Here is a 27,838-nt window from a genome sequence, read left to right as displayed (position 1 = left end):
CACAGCTGAAATGTTTGAATCTTTAAAGTTATCGAGGTGGAGACAGATTGGGTAATTGTTTTATCTCCTTAAATGTGATGATTATCATCCTCATATTTGCAGTGAGGAGTGTTACTCTCTTGTCTCTATATGTTATTTTTCCTGGTGTTTGGCAGAATTCTTCCGAGGTTAAAGAAGGATCTCAGGGAGATATTTTGCTGTAGTTTCTGATTTCTATGCATTCTGGAATTTCCATATGTAAATATTGTAATGGGCTGAAACAGTACAAAACACCAAAGTGATTATGAGGCTATGGAAGTCTATGGATGCCAATTGTTTAATTGAATAAAATTACAAATAATTTGATCAAAATCGAGTTAAAATTATGACTTAAATTCATAATGGAAAAGGTCAGTTTGTAATTTTAGATTTGATTTGATTATTTGTTTTGTGGAAGTGCTTTTATTTTCATTGTAATTTTGACGATACTGTGTTTTCACAGTACTACATTTCTCAGACCTTACCCTCATGTACAAATGGAAACTTCAATTTCAAACCATCACTCATTAAAATGATTTCAGTTATGGTCTATATTAGCAGACGTATCGGCTTATACAGTATTTGAAAGTCTTCAGCCTTTTCTCAGTTCAGTTAAGGTCTTGTGGACGGCATGATGCAACATAAGTACATTCTTGTGCAGACAGAAAAAAAAATCCTCACTGGGTTCCATTTTTAATGCCAATGAGCCAAAGTGCAGCCTTTTTTTTTTTTCCAGTTGCAGCTACTGAAATTTAAAACATGTAATCTCTCAAAGTGCCTCGTCCTCATGCCCGCTGAATATTTACAGTATAGTGAGGAACTTTCTCTCATGTTCTGTTACTTGCTCCTCCTTCCCAGAGCCTTCATTTAAGTCAGAGATCCACAGTGGTCTGCCAGCCCCGCCTCAGATGCCCCTCCCTGAGATCCCTCACCCCTGGCTGGTAAGACTTCACAGTGCCTCCAACATAAACTGAAGAGTTACGTTCAACACAGGCAACTTTTTGGAAAGAAAATCTGGAAACTTGACCGTGTTATCACCGTGAACCTTCGCGCTCAGTTTCACTTTCCTCTTATCTTATCGTATCTGTTCTTTTGTTGCACGTAAACACACCTGATTGTGTTACTGCATTATGACCAAGACGTGCTTTGACTGACCGAACAGAGGTCTTTCTCATCCAAGCTGCTGTGGTGCCGAAATTTTGACAACTCCTGCTGACAAATTCTGATTGGAGCGATGTACTGCGAGTGACTTGCAGGTCATCTGGCTCTGTGTGCGATTTTTGCAGGCATGCAACACATTCTCATGGCGGCTTCGTTTGGGAAACAGCAGATGTAGCACACACACAGGAATGAAAATGAGAGCTGGGGAAACTCACCACCCTGCATGAAGAATGTGAAAGTTGAAAGCATGTATTAGTTTGACATAATAATCTTGACTGAAGGTCTGCTTCCTCGCTTTTTCCAGAGCTTTCAGCCACATCTCGTGGTCATGGTCGTGGAGATGATGACTGTGAAATGAAGGCTGCAAAGATGCAGTCGGAGACTCCGGAGCAAGTTAGAAATTAGACGTTGGGTCAAGGTTGTTTTGCCAAATGCTGCATTTTGCCAGCTTTGAAGTGAGACCTGCGTCATAGAGTGGGTTGACTGATCATTTTCAGTCTTCAAGTCATGTCCGTTTGGATTTCAACACTTTCATGTGTGGAAGATTAGAAAAGACAGAATCAAGCAGAGCTGGGTTTGTCAGTGTGGATCAGTCACATCTGGCTGGAACGTAAACCCCAGCAGCTGCAGAAGAAATTGGCTGAATTAATGTTTATATCAGAAAATAGGTAATCTAATTACAATACAATGCATATCTTAGCCAGCATTTCTCGCTGCCTTTCAGCACTTGACAGTTTTTGGAACTTGGTGATGCGGTACTGGTGTGAAGCAGCGCGCCAATAGTCACGTGCAAACGCCCCTCGGAGCTGTTCGGTCACATGAATGTCACATTTAGTCACAGAGTGGAACGTGGAAGCCGTGTGCGAGGTGTTTGAGGGTGTTTTTACAGCCTCTTGTTAAGCAGTAGGAAGGCTGGTCATGGCTTCAATATGTTTTCCTGTCGCACACACTGAGGACTGCAGCATCTCTACTATGGTAATTGTGCGTGTGTGTGATGATGTTGGGAGTGATATTAGGAGCACGCATGTGGAAAGAGACCCAGCGTGAGGTAGGGCTGTGTGTGTGTGTGTGTGTGTGTGTCTCCTTAGTGTTGGAGCAGATGCCTCTGATGGAAAGCAGGTGGCTGCGATGGCTCGCAAAGCCTTCTCACCATAACAACAAGCCACAACACCTTGTTCTACATCCTCTCATACACACACACACACACACGCACACACACGAAAACACACTGAGGCACAAGGCCTTACAGTGCAGTTTGTAATTAGAACCAGTCCACAGCCTCAGCCTCCTCCGGTGACCCCAGTGTGTGTCTGGAAATCACAGCCGAGGGTTTCCTGGAAAACTAGATGCGAGAGGAGGAGTGGTGTCTTTCCACTTTTCGGCTCTGACCTTTGTTCCCGTCTTTGCGGTAACTTTTGCAGTCTTTCGGACTTTTGGGTAAGTGATTCGTTACCGTCAGAGCTCAGCTGATTTTGCCAAACCGGGTGTTAAAACGGAGCCAGTCACCAGTTCAATCCGACCTATCAAATTTTGCTCAAATCGGCCCAGTATAGTATATAGTACATAAAACATACAAGTGGAAATATAGCCTATATATATTGTAAGAATATCTGAAACTAACAAATGTGCAGGATGTGCAGAATAACAGCAGCAAAGTACAATTTTCATAAATATACTTGGATGGAAACCCGGCTACTGTCTTTCATTTTGTTCCAGCTCTCTGTCTCTCTGTTGCTGTCTCTCTGCTCTGAAATTACCATTCATCACATTTCCACACTGACCTCTGGATAAGCTGTCCAGGCAGAGAGAAAAAAAATCCAGTCCACTCCCTCCCTCCACTTTCCATTACTTTAAATTACATAAATTTCAGCCTGTGAGAATGGATAAAAAATGAGTTTGAGAAACAAAGAAGAGCAAGATTTAGTGCGCACCGTATTTAGTCAGGTTTGCATGCAGTTAATTTGCAGGATAGTATATTTTATAAAGCATCATTTGGGAGTTACTGTTGGTGAGTAAGAACAATAAATAGACACGAGAGATCTGATGGAAGACTGGAGGAGGACGAGACAGCCTTGGCCACAGTCTGTCTGCGACCCGTCAAGGATCAGTGCAGAGCCAAACCAACACACACTCTGCAAGACTGAGAGCCTGCAGCTTTAGCCATCAACCCGAAAAGCTATGGCAGCCATTTTGATTACTTACTGTTGTAAAAGGAATAATTAGTTAGAGTAGTATTCTGGCCATGTGCTGCAATGCTAATTGTTTAGTGTTTAGTGCAATTAATGGCATAATAAACCGCTTTTCCATGTACATGTTAGCTCTTTCAAGATCACACCACTAAGCCTGTTGTTCAAGCATTTGCTTTCTTGCAAAACATTCTTTGTGTTCCTCAAACTTGACAGTGTTGCCTCGGGACAGTCAGCCTATCTCATAGCGGGGCATGAGAGTCACATGTGTGACACTGGTTATAAACAAAAGGAAACAGCGAGATGGTGTGTATGAACTGCTGTGTAGCTGGGTGAAGAGACTTGTTTCCCAAGGGCAGACTAACTGGCTTACGCACAGGCACACACACACACACACACACACACACACACACACACACACACACACACACACACACACACACACAAATACAAACACAAACATTAATGTCCTTAGTGATCAGCAGAGTATCCACTAATCAGATGGACAGCCATCGAATAGTGTTTTTTATCGACCTCAGACTGAGCTGCTCTTAGTGTGTGTGTGTGTGTGTGTGTGTGTGTGTGTGTGTGTGTGTCTCTAATATGTATAAGATATCAAAAAAAGAGAAATGCTTGCCTAAAAACAGTGTTAAAAGTATCACTTTGCCAACCCTTTTCATGATTATTGTAATGCATCTTTATGGTGGCCAGAAGTTCATTGATTAACCTGTTGATTGGTTTGTTCTTCCTGGTGTTGTCATGCTCAAAGGCCCTCATGCGAAGTGAGCTTCTTTCTTCTCGAGTCAGTTTGATCCTCTCCACACGTCTCACCTCATAACTCACTTGAATAATCACTGCACCACTTTACAATGTGTGAAATGCCACACTCGCACAAATACAACCATGTATTTAAGCACACAGAAAATAAAGCTCTGGCTCTAATTAGGCCGTAATGACCGTTAAGTGTGACAGAAAAAGAGAAAGATTCTCTCTCTTTCTCTTTCTGTCTCTTTTCAAATCCAAGATTTATGCTCCACTAATATCGCTCTTTCATCTTTGGCATGAAATACGTTCCTGTCATCGACGAGCTTAGTGCCTCAGCCACAAGCATGGTTTCCATCCAGCTGTCGAGTAGTTTGAACAAAAGTCCTGAAAAATAAAATGTAAATTATGTGTGTTTCCATTAAGCTGCAGCGAAGCAAACAAATCGGCATCCAGATGGAGAACGGAGCCGCATTACTGAACATCCACCAGGAAAACAGTAACAGTTGTTTGCCTTTCGACTCAGTCGGACTTCTCACCATACTAAGCTCAAAGTTACTGTTTCCCTAACTTACAGGACGCCTGGACCCAGGCGTTTACCTTTCATCACTTCTGACTAAAATGCTTAGATTCAAGTTTTTGAAAGAGCATGCAATGCTGAGGAAGTTTTAACAGAATAAATAAATCCACCAGCTTTCCAATAGATTGAAAATCATCCATCAACGTGCTTGCTAGGCCATGCCTGGAGGCAGATTTAGCATCATGGAATGCAGCTAATGGTAATTCTCATTTGTGAATATCTTCAACATAAATTCTTATAATTAATTAATGCAAATAATCTTTTGTCTAAATGTCAACTGACAGTCCGGACAAGAAGCAGATCCTCACATTTAAGCGGGTGCCAGCAGAGCCTGTTTGCTGTTTGTTTTAGTGCTAATGCTTTCTGCTCCAGTTGCGTTTAAGTCCGTATTTCAGTCACATCATCAGCTGCATCCTATGGGCTGCGCGAGGCTCTGCTAAAGGAGAATGTGGACCAGTCCTCTTGTTGAGAAACACAAATGATTTCCATCTGTGTTGATGTTGGAGAGTCGTGCCATCCCCCCGCCCTCCCACCCCCACTCCCCGCCCCTCAACGCCCCTCTTCCTCCTCTCCTCCCTCATCTTCCCCCAAGCAGAACCTCCCTCACTATGCAATTTAACCGGGAAGTGTACAGAAGTGTGTTCATGTGATGGATATACTGTATACACACTAGCCGGATTGCTTTATCCATAGCAGTCTGGGTCCCATTTGGAATTCATTTCCTCCCCTTCTCATTTTGAATGAGACAGCCCCCTCCTCCACATGTACTTTCGAAGATAAATATGTGTCTCAGCGCCAGCTTTGTGTTCACACAAAGCCAATGCTGTACACCCAAAGTTTAAATGCACTCTTATGCTTTGTTGGGTATCACTAGTAGTTTGGAGGCCGTTCTTCTTTGAACACACCATCTTCTCACTTGTTAGCCATGACAAATCAGTACCCTGTTGGGGGCCATAGACCAGCAGCTTCGTATTTTGTATAAATGTAGGCCAGCTGTATTTTGCCAAACCAAATGTTGCATCGCCTGAAGCGGAAACACATTGTAGCAAGTCAATGTGTCACTGTACTGTGTTGAGCTACGGATCACATGCACAGCAAAAGCTGGCTCCCAGTCACACAATGTGAGTTGAATCAGCACTGCTTTCGTGTGTCTTTAGAAACGACTTGCTTTTGGGAGTTCGTTGCATGGAATGGTTTGGTCTCGCTCTGGTGCAGATGAATCTGTTTTCATATTTAAACATATGATATAACATATTGTAACTTAATTCCTCAGTGGGATTCCCCTGCTCTGTGGCTTGGTCAACCACAGCAAAGCATTCAGTGACATCAGCGCTGTTGTGTCATCGACTTCAGACAGGAAATGAGGTTTTTTTAACAGATCATATTGAAAGGCGTTACACTGTGTCACTGGGGTAACCAAACAAGTGGCAAATTGGAGATTGATTAAGTCTTAACTGCAGTTAGCAGTGAGACTTTACTAAGTGACACATGCCCACAGCACGGTTAATCTAGGGGGCCAGAACTGTTTCAGCCTACTTATAACACTCTGGAAAAAGTCCCTGCTGAGAAACTGGGCCACGAATGGAAAACCTATTTCACAACTTTTTTTCCCCCACTCAAGTGCTTTTGAAGGCTTTTTACAATGCCAGGATTTTTTTTTTCTTGACACATGATGTGATCGAAGTGACTTAATAAAGCACCGAGGGAAAATTGAAGCTATTTGTGCAGTCTGGTAGATAACCAATACAGTTTATTGTTGACCCAAATGGAATCTGCGGGTGATTGGTAGACAAAGAATGGACATTTTTAGCCCATCATCAATAAATTTAATTGGAAATGTCCATTGATCCTTTGTCTTTGTAAAATAATTGTCATCCAGAGAACTGGTACATGCAAAGAACGTGATATAACTCGCTAAATAAACCGTACTCAAGACAAGGCAGAAACAATGAAACAAGCTAAACCTGAACGAAATCCAAACTTTCACCGGAACAGTGTTGTTAGTGACAGTTAGCGGACTGTGAGGAGATATTCACTTATTTTCAGATTCAGCTATCTTTCTCCACCCAGGATTTGATTTGAATCTCAGAATCAGGATTGATTCAAGAACCTGAAGTCGGAAAATCCAAATATGGGTAAAAGGGCTGGGTCTAGTTGGAGCTGAGGAGAAATGAACAAGCAGGTAAAGTATGATTGCCTGAGCAGCATGTCAGTCGAGCAAACATGCCCCGAACATACCTAATCTGAAGCCGTAAAGGGGTAAATTCTAATTTGAGGTAAATTGAATTGGCTTTGTTTGACAGCAACTTGAGGAGTCTCTCCCGAATCTTGATGCAGCCATGGAGCCACCATCTAACGGGCAATGGATAAGAAACTCTTGTATTCTGGCTTGAAATCATTATGCAACACAATCCAATAGTATCCTATTTTCCAACATGACAGTGAAGTTGTTGAACAAAGGAGTGTCGTGGCACGGGTTACTACTGCAGTTCTGATCATTGGTGGGAAGTAGTCTTGCACAGAGCTGAAATGATAGAGGTCTGGGGAAGCTTTTGTCCTACTATGTGGTGTCCTTTCTGAGCCAAAAGCAACTTTAAACAAGTTGGACAAAAATATTATTCTATAGTACTAGTTTGCATTAAAGACTGACTGACAATATATGATCAGTCATATTTCATAGTCGCAGTTCTGCTGGAGGATGGCATTGTCTGCTTCCTGTCTAGGTGACTAAATATATGTACAGTATGTGTGTGTGCTAGTGTGTTTCTGCATTGCTACATGAATCCCTTAATGTTACTTTTCACTCAGTTCTAGTATAATAGACTGATTCCGTTCCAGATATGGACCCACTTTATAACACAGGGCTTCCTTCCAACGAAAGCAGGGCCACCCCACCCTTCCAAAGCTTTTCCAAAGCGATGGACCACCGGCTCCTACCGGCTCCCACCGGCTCCTGCTGACCCACATTTACACCTCATTGTGAGGTGAGAGAAATGCAGGAAACACCCAACCCAATCTCACTCTCCGGTTATTTTTTCAGCACAGCCAGCAAGCTGGCACATCCGCCAGTAACGGCACTCTGGTGAATGCACCTGTCCCGCAAAATACGCACTTAACATGCCAGCCTGGGGTGGGAAGGAGGGAAGGTTATGAAGGGAAGTGCAGAATGGAGTTTAAGATGGGAGTTTTGAGAACAGCTTTGTTTTGTCAGAGGTAACACTAGCATTGGGTGGTTCATGTATAAACAGAGAGGTGGAACACTTAGATGTGTATCGCAGACCTTGGACGAGGCCTTGAATCCTGCAGAGGATTTTTAGAGAGATTTAGTGTGTGTGTGTATGTGTGCGTGTACAGTATGTGTGTATCTTATTTTAGTTCGTATTTTGTTTTCTTGATTCTTCCCATGGTAGTACTTTCTTTGTTGTGCAATGTTTTTGAACGGATACTAGTATGTCAGTGTGTGCGCTGCGTCTCTTATGAAAAGACTGTGTGTTGACTAATCAGCTGACTGACTGTTGACTAATCAGCTGACATCCAGACTAAGTTCCCCTACCACAAAATGAGACTTTTTGCTGGATAGCTATCACTGTTGCAAAAGCTGTTTAATGTGTGCTGTGGTTTGTAATCACGATATTCTTCCTGATAAACCGGATTTATACACACATCTCGGTAAATGTGAGTGTATATGACCAGCCAACAGCATGCAATTGCTCACTTCCTTTAGACCCTTCATCAGAGCTATTTTTATATTAAAACTGCGTGAAGACTAACAAAAATTATTCATTTAAAATGATTGAAATATCGTGTTCGTGCCGTCGCTCCAAATTTTTCCAGTCTTCCATTGGAGATCCATAAAAATTGTAAAATGTCCCCATTGCTCCATGTTTTAAAAGAGTAGCTGTGTCTGGGTTATCCCGGGACAAAGGCAGGGCTCACTGGTTCAACCCTGAGGCTGATGGGTATCTACCACCACAGCCTTTTGGTTTTTGTGCTTTGATCTTCTCTTGGAGTCTGGGATCAATTTATAACTCATTGCCTTAGCTTGACCTCATGCTTGAGCTTTGAAGAATGTATGGGGGAAGGGGGGTGTGTACACATGCATATCTTTCCATATTCTGTCCTGTCTGTCATTTAAATGCCTTTCTGCATTTCTGTAGGTTTCTTAAGGCTTGTCATCATACTCTGCTTATTATATCCTGCTTGAAACCTTTCAAAGGTTTGGGGAAGATCACAACAGCTGATCTGAAACATGGTCAGTCCTTGGTCATCTGAGCACTGACAAGAGACTGAAAACATATGTGCTTGACTAAATATGGGTAGCAGCAGCTGGAAATTAGAGAAATAGCTAAGACCAGCAGCAACAATCTGGTCAAGGAAAGTGAAGAGGAACACTCACTCCTCCCTGAAATAACTACCATCAGGTGACCTTGAGCATGGCACTTAACCTCCAGTTGTACAAGTACAGAGATGACCGGAGGCCAACAGCACAAGGCTGTGGTTGCACTGTGCAGCTCCCAGATGTGAATGTGTATTGTACTTTGAAGCAGGGTGGTGCTGAAAAAGAGCGTAGGCCCCAGCCAGCCTCCTCAGGATAAATAAAGCTTTAAGCAAACACTTAAAAGGTCTTTCACTGATAATCCTTACCTTGGGGGACCTGAAGGTCTGGAAAATATTTTTAGAAGGTTTTCATTAACTGCAGCAATGTGTCCTTCAAATGGAAGCACTAGGGTTTCAGTTTAAAACGTCTATAGAACCATTTTGTTTTAACTTATGGCCAATTTGGTATGGCATATGGCTCTAGAAACTACAATACCCATGAGCCTCAGCTATTATTTCTTTGGTGGGGATGCCAGTCAAACACTTCATTGTTGCAGTCTGGAACAGAACACCACACCATAGCTGACAAATTCTTGAAATTCTTGAATTCTCGACAAACCCGAAAGTAAACAGAGCAACATCATTTTAAACTTGCATGCCCCTTGGGAGTCATTGTTGATTCCTGCTTGTGTGTTGTTATATACATTGGCTTTCACAACTTCTTATCTTTCATCCCAATGATTCAACCAGGCCAATTTCAGGCCCGTCCGAGCCTTCGAGGTGCTCCAACTGCCATACACTTTAGATTGTCTATGACCTTTAAAAGCTAAGAGTAACTCACATAATAGGATACAGCTTTAGTGACGTGTGCACTTTTTTAATTCACATTCTACTATGTCTGTATGTCATTTGCTGGCCATCAATGTAACAAATGAAACATCACACATACAATATGTAATGTCCCATTAATGACATGGTCATTAACCGGTCTGAGCAAGTCGCCAGTTACAAACTGTTTTCATTCAGCATTGTTTGTCAAATAAATTTTAAATACCTGTTAGGATTAGTGCCAGCTGGAAACACATGTGCTTCTACATTGGGTCATTTGCCAAGAATCACTGGAAATGCAGTTTTCCCTTTCCAAAGGGAGTGGCTTTCCTGTGTCCAGTCAGTTTATCCATTCCAGCGTCCCATTGGCACCATGGCAGAAACATTTATTCAGGTCCAGTCCTCCTACGCAGGGCAAAATTGATACTTGGCATAAATGTTTGGATGTGAGTTTCAGGCCAGGGCCAGAACAGCAGACAAACCTCCCACTCAAAGTATCCAAACCAAGGTCAGGACTCCTTTACCACTACCTAATTACACATTATGACTGTGGAATTCTGACATTTCTGATATGCATCCATGCACATGACCTGTACATGCTGCTCTTCTCATGGTTGTAGCAGTTCTCCTCAACAGATGTATTCTTGTCAGGGAGAAACAGCTTTTAGACCATGACAGGACATGAAAACCTCCTTGAATCTCTCAATGTAATTGCTTCAAGTGGGTTTGGAGTTCCATAAAGTATGAAAATAATATGGATGAGTCAACGTTCACAATGTTCCTTACATTTTGACACTTTTTATTTCATGGCAAGTTTTTCTATTGTTTCACTCCACAGTGTTGACAAGAACATTTCTCAGGGAAACACAAGCAGCCAGTCGCAAGTAGCACATAAACTGTTCCATGTCTGCATTTAAGAAAATGAATAGGAAACAATACACTTTTGGTGTCTTTCCAAGCCATTCGGTGACTTATGCCAAGCAGACTTTTACAGCAAGGCCAGTTATACTTGACTGCCAAGTTGACACAGTCTTGAACTGTCATGTATGTTTAATAAATGCACATAATGGTCTCATCTTATTAAGAGACTTGATGACTTTCCACTGAGTCTGTCTATCCTGGAAACAGTTCACAAAACTGTGAGTGTGCTAGCATTTCATTTAACATCATGGTGTGGTCGCCTGAGCTGCAGTCTGAAAGCTGATTTATACCTCTGTGTTGAATGTACAGGACTATGAGTTCTTTGCCGTTGTGGGCATTTATACTTTGTGAGCATCTACACTGCAATTACACCACCAAAATGCAAAAAAGGCGGTAGGGTTTCTAAGCCACTGTGTTAAGTTTCCTCATGTACTGTCTATGTGTACATTAAACAATGGCGACTGAAAGTGAGCGGATCATGTTTGAATAAAGTTGGAGCAACAGCCGCTTTTTGTGAATACCGATTGGAATACATGGGAAAAAAGCTAGTAAGTGGACCTTGGATGTTTTGGGGGTGTCAAAATATCTTTGAAGCATTTGAAATTGATCTGAGCTGCACTGTGGGGGAAAACCGGCTTTTGTTTGTTGGTGTTTATGCAGTGTGTGTGAGTATGGTCAACAGAAGTGCGGCATGCCCTGTGACCACAGTGAACTACTGTTGGTTTCAGTGTGCTGTAGCGTAATTGATCTGCAGGCCACGTAGACTTAGACTTAGACTTAGATAAGCTTTATTGTCATTCAGTAGACAGCAAGTGTACACCAAATGAAATTTCAATTGCAGCAGGCTCAGCACAGGGTAGAAAATATTTAAAAATTATATATATATATAAATGAAGAGTATGTAGTGATATACAGTTGGGCTCTCCTCATTCTGCGCAGAAAAGTGGCAGACGTTGCTGTGCCCTTTTGACCAGTGACGCGGTGTTCACAGACCAGGTGAGGTCGTCTGTGATGTGCACCCCCAGGAACTTGGTGCTGCTGACCACATCCACAGCTGTGTTGTTTAGGAGAAGTGGAACATGGCTGGGCTGGTTCTTCCTTAAGTCGACAATGATCTCTTTGGTTTTGTCCACATTGAGGATCAGGTTGTTGACTTTGCACCAGCCCACCAGCTGCTCCACCTCCTCTCTGTAGACCAGGTTGTTATCGTCTCTGATGAGGCCCACCACTGTTGTGTCGTCTGCAAACTTCAAAAAGTGGTTGATGGCAGCCCTGGGGGCGCAGTCATGTGTCATCAGGGTGAACAGCAGTGGGCTCAGGACACAGCCCTGAGGGGAGCCTGTGCTGAGGGTGATTACATGAAAACTGCAGATGATCTATTTTGTTCTTCATGGAACGAACATTGGAGAAGAAAGTGGATGGAAGCGGCGTTTTATAGGGATTGGCGTTCAGCTTAGCTTAGTCGTGCTTCTGCTTCCGGTCACACTGCCTCCGATTGGATCTCTATCGGCCTGTGCTGCTGGGCGAGTCTGCTGCACTGTAGGCCACGGGGTCTTGCCGGCGAAGCGCTCCGAGGCTGCGTAAACACTCCAGATTGGTTGGGTCTACGAAGCTGAAGTCACTGGAAGATCGTAATTCCAAAAGAGCTGGCGATCATATGATATCTTACTTCGATTTCTGACTGAATTTGCCATCCTAGGCGGCATGTTTTGATTGTTCCTGTTGTGAGCCCATGCAGCCGTAGCCAAACAGGGCACTGCCATCTTGGAAAACCTGTGTGATACAGCCAAGCTGTTGTTTCGGAGAGTGAAAGCGAAGGAAAAGTGTGTGTGTGTGTGTGTGTGTGTGGCCACGTATTCCTCACGTTGTGGGGACAAAATGTACGTCCCCATAATGTAAATCATTAAACTTTAGGGTAGACTTGGGTTAAGGTTAGGTTTAGGTTAAGGGTTAGCCAAGTAGTGAGTAGAGTGAATGAGTGAGTGTGTATGCAGTGTTTGCAAACACACTCTCCTCACCCCAGTGCCTCAGAGCTTTGAGTCACTACATAGCAGAGCAATGGGATCACATTCTCTGGGGTGTAATGTAATGTATTCTGCTGCACTCAGGGAAAAATGCTTACCCAAACAATGGACGTCTGCATTATTATTAAAGGTATTGTTGCTTAAAAGTTTTGGGAAGGAAGTCATTGTGATGTGAGATATGAAGCTGCAGACCTCATTTCAACAATCAGCCTCCACCAACCCAAACAAGCCTACTTTCTCATCCACTTCTCAAACCTGATATTGTGCCTTATTGTTTGACCGTCGAGGCTGAGTGCTTTCGTTCTTTTCACTTCTCTGCCTTTCTTTCCTTCTGTCTTCCTCTCTGGGGGATTTTTTTTCTTTTTAAGGCTGGGGTAGGGAGGAGAACGCTGGCGGTGCTGGAGTTTAGCAGGGCAACGTATCCCTGCCAAGATATGAGTTCACTGAACTGCTGTTTTCCCCAAAGGAGATACGATAAGGTTTCTACTAAAGGCCTGAAAAAAGAAAATGGGCACGATGAAGACAAGGATTAACAGAGGGGAGGGGATGTATTTACTTAGACAAGAGACAGAAGAGGAAAAACCTTAACTTTGTGCTGTTCATGGTGAACTTTTTTAATGGCTGTTGGACCGATGGTGTCATAGGCTTGGTTTGACCAGCATTTATCTTTCATCTCCAGAATCTGATTGTTTTAGGGCTTGACTCCAACTTATTATGGAATGGTTATGAGTTGGCTCAAATATGAACAAATTTCCCAGTGCTTCATGTTTGATTTTAACAGGGGTAATAGTAGGACTGGGTGGTATACCGGTTCACACCGAAACGGGTATATATTTTTGTTATGATATGAATTTTTAGTACACCGCCACACTGGTGTATGTGATTACACAGTGTTTCAGACGGGACCATTTTCAATGTTGCGCTTCTAAACACGCATGGTGCGGGGCGTGGTGAGGGTAAACTGTAGTCCTCTGGTGTTACGTTTTGGTGAAGATGGATGGGATAGACATTGAAAGTTCCAAAATTGAAGCTGCAGAACTAGTATAACATGATGGCACAGAAGAACTTGTGCCAAAAAAAGAGCAAGTGTTGTCGGGCCAAAGTTGTCGCCGGAGGCGGCAACATGAGCAGATTGCTCCACCACCTTCGCCACAAGCATGTCTTGGAATATCAAGAATATGTGAAGTTAAGATCAGCAACGTCCACATCAGCAGGTAACATGGGAAAAGAAAAAGAAAAACTGAGCCAAATATCACTTCAAGGCACATTTACTAGAGGGACTCCCTACGACAGAAAAAGCAAGCGGTGGATCAAGATTACAAACTCTATCACTATCCACCTAGCGAAAGACATGGCCTTGCTCATCACTGTAGAAAAAGAAGGCTACAGCAGATGATCAAGACAGTGGATCCCAAGTATGAAATACCGAGCAGAAAATATTTCAGCCAAGTTGCAGTCCCCGACTTGTACCAATTAACCTGTTCAATATGAGCGCCGCCTGTACAGGAGGCAGCGTGAGATGCGCGCAGTTCAGATGATCAATGCTCACGCTAGGAAGCACCAGTCCTAACTTGTAGCGGCTTGTGTGCAGTCAGAATGCAATCGACCCTAGCATCTGAAACAACTGGCTTAATGTAATCAAGTTTACCTGACGCGTCCTCTAAAGAACAATTATGTGAGTATGTGATGGTATGCACCCCTCAGAGCCCATCTCCGACAAGGAGCTCTTGAGGCAGCATGTCTGCTAGGTGCATCAGGACATTGTTTTCTGGTCAAGATGCACTCTGTAACACTTTGACACTGGTATATTAGCCACATAAATTCAATGAAAAAAAATTAGCAATGCACACTGTTGATGCTCAAATCTTCCTGCTAATATTTCTGACTAATGACTTCTGGAGTTTGGGGTTGTAATTGTATAGTCTGTAATTGTAGTAAATGAGTCCTTGTTTGGGAGCAAAGTAAAGGAACTACAGGTCTATAAATGCCCTGACCTTTGGGAAAACTTGGTAGCCCTAATGAAACTTACCAATGAGAAAATTACAGATCGTCTTTGTAAAGACGACAAGTGTATTCTCCCCTGATAGATTAGCCTTTTTCTGGGCATTCTTTTAATCCTGTGATGTGCTCGTTCAAACTTTATTCAGTAGTTTTTCATTAGAGCAGTGCCGTAGTTGTGGCAGAATATTGTTGGACTGTCCACTGTCACGGCACAGTGACACATACTTTCTGCACTTTGAAGAAGTTAGCCTTTGAGGCTGCACGTCAGCCAAAACCTTTTTATGAATGTTCCACGTTGCTACAGCAATGGGTGCTGACATCACTGCAGCGCTGACGCCTGATTGGGTCAGCTGTAACCAATGGCCCATAGTACATGGAGTTTCATAACAGTTATGGAGTTTCTCCCCTTAATAACCAGCGGAAAATCGGCGCTGCCACCAGTAAATAAAATAAAAAGTTAAATCAAAGGGGTTTTCCATAAGAGGAAAAAAGTCTGCAGCCATCGCAGCTTGGTCATGGTCTTTGTGAAAAGGGCTTTCAGGAAGACTTGGAGTGTGGCCTTATAAGGTCTTTACAGTTTGACCACATTTCATACGCTTTGAGGTTGTTTGGTACTGGCTTGTACTCCAGAAGAAACATTGCTTTTAATGGTCCATGCTACACTCCACTGGGCTCCCGTGAGCAGGGATTTAAAAGCATTGCTTGATGATAATTTACATATGTAAAAAATGCTGATTTCGTCCCATCTGGATGAACAGGCATATGACAAGTAACATCACACTCTGTCTTTCAAAGGACGAGATAAAAATCACAAAAACGATGACGAATATTAATTATGTATGGCTGAATGCCATTTAGCAGCTTCAGTTGCAGGGTCCTGCCCTTTAATAAAACATTGCCATTGTTAATTGTGTTACTAACAACTACTGCTTTCCCACTTACTTTAAATGCAGTTAAATATAGTTGCGTGCAGCCAGCAGTGTGATCATTTTTCATTATCCATCACAAGTTAAAAATGTGTCAATACGTATGTTTTGAGATCAGTTTTAGCAAGGACCATATATCGCTACCTAGCTACAGCTAGGGAAGTGCAACTTAAAGACTATATATGACTCCAGTGAACATTTTTCTACAGTGGTGAAATGTCGGACTTACATTGACGTATGCCAGCCAGGGAGACAATCATTTCTGTGTGCTGTCAGATTATCAGATTTGATGTTTATAGCCACAGTTCTGTTCTTTTTAAGACCTGAAATGTCAGAGAAATGGTGCACAGTGCCGGCCAAGATGGATAACGTCAGGCTGTGCAGTTGATCCCCCCACTCTAACAACTGGATTTGTTGGACTGTGGTACCAAAGAGAACACGTCCAGACAAAGGAGGCCTGATTTATTTCCACCCTCTCCCCCGTGCGTGTCTCTGCTCCTGTCATGAGCTCTGCAGCACAGTGCCATGAAACATCTGAAGATCATTCATTATGCAAAAGCATCTTCAGTCACAAATGAATTAGTTTTCTCAGCTTTGCTACTTTATTTTGGTTATCACATCACTCTCATTCTGTCGCAGTCATTAATAAATGGCCATAACAAGACTTCAAGTTAGGTTTCTTTAACCAACACTTCTCTTGGACACTCATTCGTTTTCTCTGGTACTCATTACCTTAAAAATTATTGTCTTTTCTTCCTCACAAGCATTTTTTTCTCAGTCTCCTCTGTTCTCTTTTCATATTTTGCGTTTAACAGTGAAATCGCCTTTAATGTCTGGGCTCAGCGGACACCTCTGCTTTGCAATCACACTTGTAATGCTTTCATTTATGAGTGCTGAAAGATTATGAATGACTTCCCTCATATCGTCCCTGCTCTGATCAAAAGAATGGCACTTTGATGTGGCTCCTTGCTTGCACCACAGAAGCTGCACATTACTGCAAACTACTGCTTGTCTCACAATATTGACATTACAGACGACGTGTCAGCTGAAGTGTACATGATGAAACTGAATTGTCATTCAAAGTGTTAGTGATGGGAATAGTGGAGACATCAGTTGTCAGTCACTTCATGCTCTTAACTTCTCACTAATCAATACAAACGTCTGTTCTCTCTGCAGCCTCCAAACAGTGGCCCTCCTCCTCTGCCCAGCTCCTCTCTACCAGAAGGCTACTATGAGGAAGCAGTTCCTTTAAGTCCTGGGAAGGCTCCTGAATACATCACCTCCAGTGAGTGACAAGCTGTTTCACAGTACACTGATTCAGTACACTTATAGTACTCATTGCCCTACATGCTGACAGTAGTTAATGGACATGCAGCTGAAGTTTCATGTTTCTTTGTAATGATATGGGGCGAAAAAAAAGTCCATTTCCTTCTGCCTTCTGCACCTCCCTCTCAGACTACGACTCGGACGCCATGAGCAGCTCCTATGAGTCATATGACGAGGAAGAGGAGGATGGGAAGGGCCAGAAGATGCGTCACCAGTGGCCATCTGAAGAGGCGTCCATGGATCTGGTGAAGGACGCACGGATCTGTGCGTTCCTGCTGCGCAAGAAGCGCTTTGGCCAGTGGACTAAACTCCTCTGTGTCATCAAAGATAACAAACTGCTGGTGAGGGACACTGCTGTGCATGTGTGTGCACAAATGATGACGAGAGTTCTTATCCCAGTAATGAAGAAAGAAAATGTGACAGCTGCATCATGTTTAGTTCCTCCAGTTTAACCGTGCCCCCTTTCTCTCCCTCCAGTGTTACAAGTCCTCCAAAGACCACACCCCCCAGATGGAGCTGACCCTGTCAGGGTGCAGCATCACTCACATCCCCAAAGACGGCAAGAAGAAGAAGCACGAATTGAAGATCGTCCACCAGGGGGCGGATGCCCTGGTGCTGGCTGTGCAGAGCAAAGAGCAGGCCGAGGAGTGGCTCAAGGTGACAAAATGAACCCCAAAGCCTCTGTGACATGCTTTCCCTTTTCCCACCACGTTCCATTCATTCATTCAAATAAGAAATCTGAGCTTATTTAGTTTTAAAAATAACACCTAGTGTGCCTCTTTTTTTTTACCAAAGCAACCTTTCTTAAAGCATGTTGTCACCAAAAGACACTGTTGCTGAACAGTGCGGATTCCTTAAACCCTGTTAGCTCTTCTAAAATTACTTAAACCACAACCTCATGTGGCTCATTGCGTAAAATGGAGAGCTGTCAAACAAAGGGTGCTGTACGACAGCGTCAGCAGTGCTCACCATAGATCATTGTAGCACAGTTCAGACTCGGGTGAAGCCTCGGAATTTCGTCTCTGAGACTTTTTCATTTCTTTATGTCAGGGAGGTAAAAATCAGCTGTACTGTAACTTTCATTTTGCTGCTTGTGTTGAAGGATAAAGGGTGTTAGCTCTCAGTGTAAGAATAACTCGGCTTTTGTTCTTCAGGATGGACCTTTCCTGCTATTGTATGACCAGTTTGTTATGAACAGGTGGTGGTTTCACTCTGATGTGAAGCTGTTTGGTTTGCAGTCCTCTGATCCCTCGTCTCACGGTCTCTCACACATTCTTTCTCGGCCTGTGTCATCCCCTCGTCTTCTTTTTCACCCTCTGATCTCTCCGTCTGGCCCCTCGACAAATCTGCAAAACAAACGTACCCTGCCGACATCAAAAAGGCTCTGGTGCGTACTGCTTTTCAACCCCTGCGTCCGTTTGTTGTCAGTGCAGTGCCAGCACCTCCGGGCTCTCTCTATTTCGATCACGGGAGGAAAGACGGGCCTCATCTGGTCTTTGGATTTGAAAGAAACCTCCTCACCTCTGCTCTCTTTTGCTCTACTGAGAATCTCATGCAATTCCTTGTTTGTCCTTGACTGTGCATTGTGCGCTATTTTAAGATCCCTCCTTGTCCACTTATGCGATGGTATTGTAATCATTTGTGCCTGCTGGCCAACTCAATTCCCCTTTGCTGCAGTTTCACCACCAGGCTTCTGGACTCAGAGGTGCACTTTCTTCATTGCTCGCCGAAGGCCTTGTTAAGTGTGGAGAAATTTTGCCCTGCAGACCATTGATGGAAACACCAGCCTTAATATTTGCAGTGTTTCTTTTTCTTGAAGTTTACAGCTGTCAAGAAACAAAAATCCTAAAATTTTTCTTCTTCTTGATTCAATTCCTCCTTTAGTATGGTAATTAACCTTTGTTTATTGATTGGCTGAGGCAGGTGACCTCGTCGGGGCCGAGGTATCTGCAGGCAGTCGCAACCAGACCCGTGAAAATATACAAATCTCTGTACCACCCAAACTTTGGTAATGACTGCACTAATTGTTCCTTGGAGAAACCATTTCTCTTTGCATATTTAGTCAGGTGCCGGGATATTGGAAACATATTGAACTGATAACACTATGGCTGCAATCGGCAGCCATCACATCTAGTTGGCTGAGGTTCTGTGCTCACGCCCTTCTTTGCAAACCTGGATTTGAAGTCCATGTGTCATTAGCAGCAGAGCGAGGGAGGGTTCGACTCCCTGGCCTGCTCTGAGCTCCCTCCAGCCTCAGGGTGTGTAAGAGCATTCAGCCAGAAAGATTAGCCTGTCTTTGTGTCTGTGTTTGGATATTGTGTTGCTAGGACCGCTGGGTATTTAGCAATCACTCATTTATTCATTATTCCCCTCACTCTCTCTTTTGTCTCTTTATCTCTTTTCTATTTTTTTGTCCCCCTCTCTGGAACTCTTCTGTCCAGAGGCATAAAACTTCAACAACAGTCATTCTTGCATTTCATATTACCAGCTTAGATAATGGAAATAGATGTTTTTACGTCATTTCCCACCCTCGTTGAACCAGCCAGCCAACAGCGCGTCCTCGTGACAAAAGCGAAGCCATGTGAAATTGCGTGTAGCAAATGGAGATGAGGGACAGAAAGAGGAAGAGCTGGTGAATAGCAAGGAGAAAAGGGAGAGAGACAGGAAGCCAGGTGAGAGGAAAGAAAGGAAGAGGAAAAAAGAGAAAGTATTGAAAGGAAGAGAAGAAGGAAGGGGGAAGGGGGAAGGGGAAGCTTGGAGAGTACCCGAGTGTTTCCAAAGCCTGCTAGTTACAGTAATGATTCTCCCAGACTTTGTCTGCAAACGATGTGTTTATGGAGCACACATGTCCATATTGTGTCCTTACTTTGTTCTCCTAAACCTTCCCAATCCTTTTTCTGTGTGCATTTCTCCCTGTCTCCCCCCTTTATGTTTCCCTCATCCCCCTTTTGCCTCCTGCTACAGAGCAACCGGACTTTCTTCACCTCTATGACTAATGTACTGTAATATCTTCCTTCCTTCCTCCTAACTCACCTTTTCTGCACTAAGTTTGGGGAAAGTAAGTTGTATATTTACTGTATTCACAGCTTATCTGTTTGAGTGTGCTTTCAATCGCCACCTTGACAGTCTAACCTCTGGTGCATCATTGTTGTCCTCTGCAAATTTTTAACAATGCATGGCCATCTTGTGTATGTCACCATCGCTGTATTTGCTCGTACAATGCTTCTTGTTACAGGGTCAAGTGAAATGCATTAACCACTGCCACATATCACAGCATTTATAGCCTAAGCTGAATTGAAATGCCCGGCCTTCGATGGGCCTTTAAAATACGCAAAAACTCAAGAAAAGAAAATACATGCAGGACAGCACAAAACACGAGTAATGCACAATGATCAGTAGACAAGTACCAGATTACTCATGACTACACCACTGATCCCTCTTTAAAACCGCTTTCAGCTTAACTCAATTTGAAGTTGTATTGGTAAAGCAGTTCCCTGTAGATCCCCTCAGCAGAAAAAAGTCCAAATGAAGGTTATTAGAGACATGGGGTGTCCTGGTGGCCGAGAAGTTAAGGTGCTTAATGTGAACCAAAACCTCACCGGTTTACATCTGGCTGGCTGTTGCATGACATTCCACATCTCAGTCTCTCCTCGTTTTCATTATCGCCGCCTCTACTGTTGGCTAACAATTAAAGACATAAAATGCTCCAAAAATGAAAAGTGAAAATCCAAGGATGCCCTCCAAAAGTAATGGCTTAATGGCTAGAAATACGGTTCATGACCCTTCAGTATAATTTTCCTTTGAAAATAATGATAAAATAAAGCAGCTATTCTACACTCCTCCAGCATTCTGCAGCACAAACCACATAAATATACACCCAGAATTCATAAAGAATGGAACAAATAAAGATGAAATTACAATAATCTTAAAAAGACCCTCAGCTTTCATGCATCAGCGATGTACAGTGAGTGCAGCCAAAGGCAAATGGTTTAATCACAGAGCGTGGAGCCTGAATTTTGATCATTTCCATAAAAGTGATGGTGACCTCCAACAAAAAGCCCTGTGATATGCTGTCACATGCATAAAGCTCGCAGCACTGGTTGATTAAAAAGACTGAATCTGTGTTTTGATATGTTGCCAAATATATCTCAAGTGAATAAAGGCATTAAACACTTTGTAAACTACACAGATTTGGTCTTATTGGAATATATAAAGTTTTCAAATTTTCACTACACTTTGATATGGTTGGAATAGTTGGATTCAAGCTAATTCTATTGCACGCAAAGTGGGATATGTGCAGTCCTGAATGCTAATATGTGCAAAAACCGCTTCAGTAACTAAAGCATGCAGCACCAATTTGTCAATCGCGTGCATATTCCTTAATTGAAAATAATGTTTCAGCACCCAAAACTACCACATACACACACACACACGCATGCTACCTCCTCAAGTTTGATTTGCAGTACATCATCAGACCCACGTAGCACCCCAGTCTGGCAACATAGCTCTCCAGTGGAAGATAGACATGATGTTGCTGTCTGTCCCACTCTCCGGCCTCTGAGCCGCTCTCTGAGCCAAACCCATGGAGCCACAGTCTGTCATTTCCCCTGCGAAACCCAATTATGCTCCCTCCAAGCCAAAACCAATGAGCTGAGGAGTTCTGCGTGGCCAGAGATGGTTCAGAATGCTTGTGGAGAAGACGAGGGGGAGTGTGTGTGTGTGTGTGTGTGTGTGTGTGTGTATTGCACACACAGCGGTTCGACTGAAATCTCATTTCCCACTGCCCACCGCTCATCTACACACACACACCCCTGTCACCGCCACACGCCTGAGATTGCCAGATCTGACTGTGGGTTGCCAGGTCTGAAGTCCAACGAGGTCACGGTAATGCACAGTGGCGCCCCGTCCAGAGCCCTGCAGATCTCATTCACCCCTACTGGACCTTATTGCATAAGGATTCCATGGCCGTAGTAAAACTCTGTGGTGTCTGATGTGTGTAACAGACACCCCCACCCCTCCACCGACTCCTAACACACATGCATGCACGCTCTCTACCTCCTGCAGTTACACCATTGCATGGGCTGTATTGCCTTATGATCCCTTGGCTGCAATTCAGTAGCATGATGGGATATGAGAGAGGAGGGAGTTTACTGTACATGTGGCCCACATTACCCCAGGCATGCTTTCTTGACTGAAGGAATGAGCTGCTTAATTATGTGGCAATGGTGTGAGGAAATATTTTTAAATAAGGGATCCACCCATGTGTTATGATCACGGCGAGGACCTAACATTCCAGCGGCCCAGTCAGACATCGCAGCGTATGCATTGAACTCCCCTGGGGGTGATCAGGATGCGTGTGAGGGTGAACTTTCCACTTGTTTAATGTAAAAGGCAGCCTCGTTAGCTAATGCCGTGTTTCTTTATGTTTTCCAGGTGATGAGAGAAGTGTGTGTTAATGGGGGTGTGGACTTGGATGGAGCTGGATCTGGATCACCAGTGCACAAACCTGAGCTGGAAAAGGTAAACACACTCACCCCAGTTGCTGAGGAAGTTTTCTCCAAAATTTTGATGCAGATTATATTAGCTTAAATAATTTTTGGTTGTCCACGTCAAGCTGAAATAGCATAACATTAGCACTCCGGCACATTTGGAATTAGTGTTTCACCTGATGAATCCAAGTCTAATATTCACCCTTCTTTTAGCTCTGATGAGGTCTTGACCAACTCCTGAGGGAAACACCTGTTTCTTAAGCTGCTTAACGCATACCATACGATGGAAAATAAAACCCGAGTAGCAGTAATAAGATAAAAATAGAATATATGCAGAAAATTGAGTTAAATACAGCAAACCAAGCATTAATTTTGCTTGATTTGCTGTATTTAATTGGATTTGGTTTAATTTGACCTGATAATCTGGGGTTGATCTTGCTATAGAATACAAAGATTTTCAAATACAGCAGCATCCACCCTCCAATAAGGCCCTCTTTTCTTGGCATAATTGGAAACACAATCACACTGGGTAGTAAAAGCTGTTTGCCACACTTTATTCCATTTGGCAGAGGGGCAAATGTAGGGAGCTGAAGGGAAAACACTGCGTTATTGGTTTTCATTGGGAAAAGTGGGCAAAATCACTGGAGACATGCTGTACCCAGGACATATGTGTGTGCCTGTACATATGCATGTGTGCCTCTTGGTGGAAAATGAGCTACATCAGAGGTTCTTTAACAACAAACCGCTCCCAACTTGGCAAAGCAAACACAAGCCCAGCCTAATTATTCATCTACGTATAACATGTTGCAGATGCTCTTCAGGGTGTTTGTAATGTACAGTGTAATTAGACAGCTGTGTTTGTGCATAAGTAAAGAGCAGCTTTGTTCACTTGGTACCTTCTTCTTCCATTGTATGGTCCTCCTGCCCTGCCAGAAGACATCGTGTGACCGGCCGAGCTCCGACGGTGAGGTGGCTCACGAGAACGGACACGGCGACTGCAAGGACCAAGGTGAGAGTCCACAGCTAACAACAATAGCCAAATCAGCTGTGACTTTTTCTTGGAAATGAACATCTGTTGCTAACAGAAGAGTCATTTACTTCTAGATGTTAGAAATATTTACGTTTTTTGGTGGTTGGAAGGACTTTCCTGGTAAAATCCCTCTCTGGTGCAACTCAAGGTCCACTTACTATTTTTTTTCCCCAAAGCTTTCAACTGCATCATTCGCACTTTTTCAGTGCTAAAGTGCTATGGATGAAATCCCAAGAGGTTTTCTTGTCAGGAGATCCTTCTCCATGACAGATACCCCAACTATCTACTGATGAAGATGGTATGATACAGTTGAAAGCTCTGGACAAAGCTAGTAGGTGGTTTTGTCAAGTGTGTGCGATGTCTCAACATCTGTGACTCGTTAGGTGTTAAGTTTAGAATACATGTGTTTCAATAGAGTGAAATCCCCATCATAAAACTCTGCAATCACACAGTACAGCATTTTAATCACCAATAACTGAAGCCCTAAAGTATTAATAGCTTTAGTAATAGTTTAGTTAAACGAGGGCGAGGACAGTACCAGTATTTCTTGAAAACAGCTGATAATTGTTCTCAAGTTGGACCCAGTTCCAGATCCTGAGATATCACAGCTGTCTGTTCCTCCATTAATCAGTAGTCTCATGATTCAAAGGAGAATCTCTGAAAGCTCCGGAAAGGTCAGCCTTTAATAATAATGCATGAAGAATGAACATTTGGATTTATTAAACATGGCTTTTGCACAGAGATGGTCTTCCCCTGCTGAACTAGATGCCAAAACAAAGAGATTGGGATGAAATAGCCTCTGATTATTTACCGTTTGTTTGCTCAGCAGGCAAAATTCCTCGGGGAGAGACATTTCATTTCACTTGTCAGCTCAGTTATTTGGATGTCAACTAAAATTTAACACTCTTTCTTTTTTTCCCCTCTCGAAGATTGGTTCATTTTTCCAGCATTATGTCTGAAATAGATTTCCCACCAGCCGTTAATTTCACATTTTCTATCCAGTTGGGTATTTTATGGAGTCAGCACAGAGCTGTGATTCATGGACTTGGTTGTGTAAGTCATGTTCATGTGTCATAGCTGTGAAACCATGGAGAATGTAGAAATGGGATCAGCAGTGACTTTTATATAATGCAATCATATGAGACAGGGGTAGGCCTTAACCTTTCTGGTCTGTTCTAATTAGAAATGTATAGAACTGTCATTCAGAACGTCTGATTGCATCTCATATCTTATTTTTGGGCGACTTTATTAAAGAACTAAGTCTTGGAATTTAGAGTAGACTTTTTTGCCTTCCATAGCTAAGGGGTATTGTCCTCAGCCAAGCTGTCATGGCGTTGAACCTATGACAACTGGGAGTATTCCTGTGATTTACAAGTAGTGTTAGCAGGTAATACTAGCCGATAACTTCACCGCCGGTGCCAGCATCGCTTTCTTAAATTATCACCAAGATTTATGGCACCAGCAGTACATCTTCTGGTACATTTTGAAGACTCAGGCAGCACTGGGCGTGGTAGAAAACTGGCTGATTGCACACAGCTGTATCTTGTGAGGGTTTTCTTATCTTTACACCTATAATAACACCGATTGGACCAGTCCACACCTGTAAATCTGAATCAGGACACTTTCAGCCTCACCTCATCTCAGGCTGTAACTTTTCCTACGTGAGCCGCTTTTTGAATCCTCAAAGGTTAGAAGCTACACATCGCTTCTAACTTTTATTGTGAGCCAGTAAACACACCAGATTTATCGGTGAAACAAACATAATAAACTCCGCCGGGCTCTTGGTCTGACTTCAGCTCCTTGTGTTAGCCTCTCGTTCAGTCCTGAAGAAAGCCTTTTTTTCAGCTTAATCAGCCTTTCCATGGCTGGTAACAAAAAGAGCTGATTTAGTGGAATCAAATTTACCTGATCAGAGTTTTCCTCCTTGCCGTCTTCCTGAGGGGAAAAATAATAATAATTCCTTTTTTTTAAAAAAAAAAAAAGGTTTGAATCGCTTTCACATCTGTGTGTCTGCTTTCCACCTCAGGCCTGCATTGTGTGCGACGTGTGTTTGTATACTTTTCGCATTATGAGAAAAACCCCGCGACTGAAATTGTGTGCAGACGGCTTTCTATTTAATTAAGGCAGTCGCCGTGGTAGTTGTCACATTGTATCTGGGAGGATAACGCAGGGAGGAAAAAATGTTGAAGCAGGAGCTGTGCGTCAAAAAGCATTGGATGGAAGGAGTTGCTGTCACCGTATCAGTTTGGACTGCTATTCATTATCTTTCAGCGGCTTGGTGCTGTTTCGTGTAAAGCAAAGGCATTGTTTGCCTGCTGATTATGCACAGTATATTAGTGTGTGTGTCTCGAACCGCTCCAGACTCTCTGTGTTAGCCGTCTCGGCATGATGACTTCACTGAAGGGGAATTCTTTATTTTCTCCTCCTCCGGTTCTTCGCCACTGTCTCTTTTGCCTCGATATCTGGCAGTTGAGAGAAGTTTAAAGTTTTTGTTCTCTTCCACTTTATGTCTGACATCACACTATCACATCTTTTGACCAATACCCTCTTTCTTCCCTTCTTCTCTCTTTCATTTTTTTTCCCTTTGATTCTCCCTCATGCGCGTCCATTTAAATGCACCACAGACCACAGTATCTAAACAAGTGAGCCAAGCAGAAGCTATTTTCCTCATTTAGACGGGCAGAATAACGCAGAGACTCAGACATGGCCTCTTAAGACCTGGCTTACTCGACTTCAGCCCTCATTCCAGCAGAATGTGCGCAGTCACTCCTCTCTCTTTCTCTCTGTGGATAGAAACTAGGCCAGCTGAAATCGTCCCGCTCATCAAACCAGTGGGGTTGCTGGGATTGCAAACTGAGCCTGATTCACCAACAAAGAGCTTTTGAACCCACAAGGGTCTGATTAAACCCAATGCAACTGATTCTGAACTCATGGTTGTTTATAGTAGAGTCTAAGGTTGCTCTTTCTCTTCTTTTCTCCTCCTTACAGCATTGCAAACACATCCAAACATAATTGAATCAACATAAATGGACACGTAACATCTCTCTCAGTAATTTCCTGTATTTAGATAATGAGGGTAGAGCACATTAAGTCTCCCTGGGCCCTTTTGTGAAGGACTCCTGCAGACATACGTGTTTTACTAATTTCCTCTTCATTTTAAGTCATGAATTAGATTCACAATCTCTGCTTCTCTCTCTCTCTCTCTCTGTCAGGAAAAGGAAAGAAAAGCTCAAAGTCAGAGCAGAAGACTGGAACGGTGGGGAAAGGAGCAGGGAAGAAGATCACTAAAATCATTGGGCTGGGTAAGAAGAAGCCATCTACAGACGAGCAGACCTCCTCGGCAGAAGAGGATGTGCCCACGTGTGGTAAGACAAAGATATTACCGGGCCTCAATATATTTCCTAGCAGGCTGTGAGGAAACATTGCGCGTTTGAACTTCATCCCAATGAAAGATACAAAATAAAGTTAGGTTTTGGTTTCTGTTTAGTTTGGCTTTACTGCTCACACATTCTCTCTCTTGAACAAACTGTCCTTTCTCTCTCTCTCCCTCCAACTCATCTTGATGCTTATTTGTGTGTTGGGATGATAAATAGAAAGTTTGCACCCAAGCTGAAACTTAAAGGATTTGTGAAAAGGCATGTGGACCCACATACGACATACAACATTTGATTGACAGGCTACCTGAACGTGTTGTCCAACAACCGCTGGCGGGAGCGCTGGTGCCGCCTGAAAGACAACCAGCTGCTCCTCCACAAGGATCGGGACGACCTGAAGAGCCACATCGCCTCTCTGCCCCTTCGAGGCTGCGAGGTCAGCCCCGGCCTCGATCACAAACACCCCTTTGCCTTCCGCCTGCTTCGTAACGGCCAGGAGGTCGCCGTCCTGGAGGTGAGCCGTGTTTCAAGAATCCCTATTTGATTCTGCACAAGTAGATGTGTATTCCCGTGTTGAAGTCAGCTACTAAAACTCCAGTCAGCCATTAAATGAAGTATAAGAAAATATATTAAAGCTCAGTCACACCAGGACAAGCAAACATTGTCATGTTTTCCGCCTTTCCTCTCATGTGGTAAAACGTCTCCTCCACCCAACACTGACTTGTGTGTGTGTGTGTTTGATGTTTTTGGTGTATATGAACTTCCTCCATCGGTCATTTTGTTTGTTTTCGTTTTATTTCCTCACATCGTCTGCACGCTATCCTCTGCAAGACATTAGCTTCCATTTCTTTTCCCTGTAAAACCTTACCATTACTGAGCCTTTGATGGATGGTAA

At 43.2% G+C, this 27,838-nt stretch overlaps 1 protein-coding gene across 2 annotated transcripts in view; it reads left to right on the top strand.

Moving 5' to 3' along the window:
* The window catches only part of afap1 (actin filament associated protein 1), a 50,007-nt gene that overhangs the window by 12,258 nt on the left and 9,911 nt on the right, over positions 1–27,838 (top strand). For both annotated transcript variants that reach the window (XM_076725307.1, XM_076725306.1), the window contains exons 3-10: positions 877–959; positions 16,901–17,009; positions 17,180–17,391; positions 17,528–17,707; positions 22,484–22,570; positions 23,473–23,548; positions 26,782–26,934; positions 27,246–27,457. In XM_076725307.1, coding sequence (XP_076581422.1) covers positions 877–959; positions 16,901–17,009; positions 17,180–17,391; positions 17,528–17,707; positions 22,484–22,570; positions 23,473–23,548; positions 26,782–26,934; positions 27,246–27,457 — 1,112 coding nt within the window. The remainder of the gene's footprint in view (positions 1–876; positions 960–16,900; positions 17,010–17,179; positions 17,392–17,527; positions 17,708–22,483; positions 22,571–23,472; positions 23,549–26,781; positions 26,935–27,245; positions 27,458–27,838) is intronic.

This window comes from Chaetodon auriga, chromosome 24 (assembly GCF_051107435.1).
Source record: "Chaetodon auriga isolate fChaAug3 chromosome 24, fChaAug3.hap1, whole genome shotgun sequence".
Taxonomy (NCBI): domain Eukaryota; kingdom Metazoa; phylum Chordata; class Actinopteri; order Chaetodontiformes; family Chaetodontidae; genus Chaetodon; species Chaetodon auriga.
The sequence above is the reverse complement of the archived record's forward strand: the minus strand, read 5'-3'. Positions and strand labels throughout refer to the sequence as shown.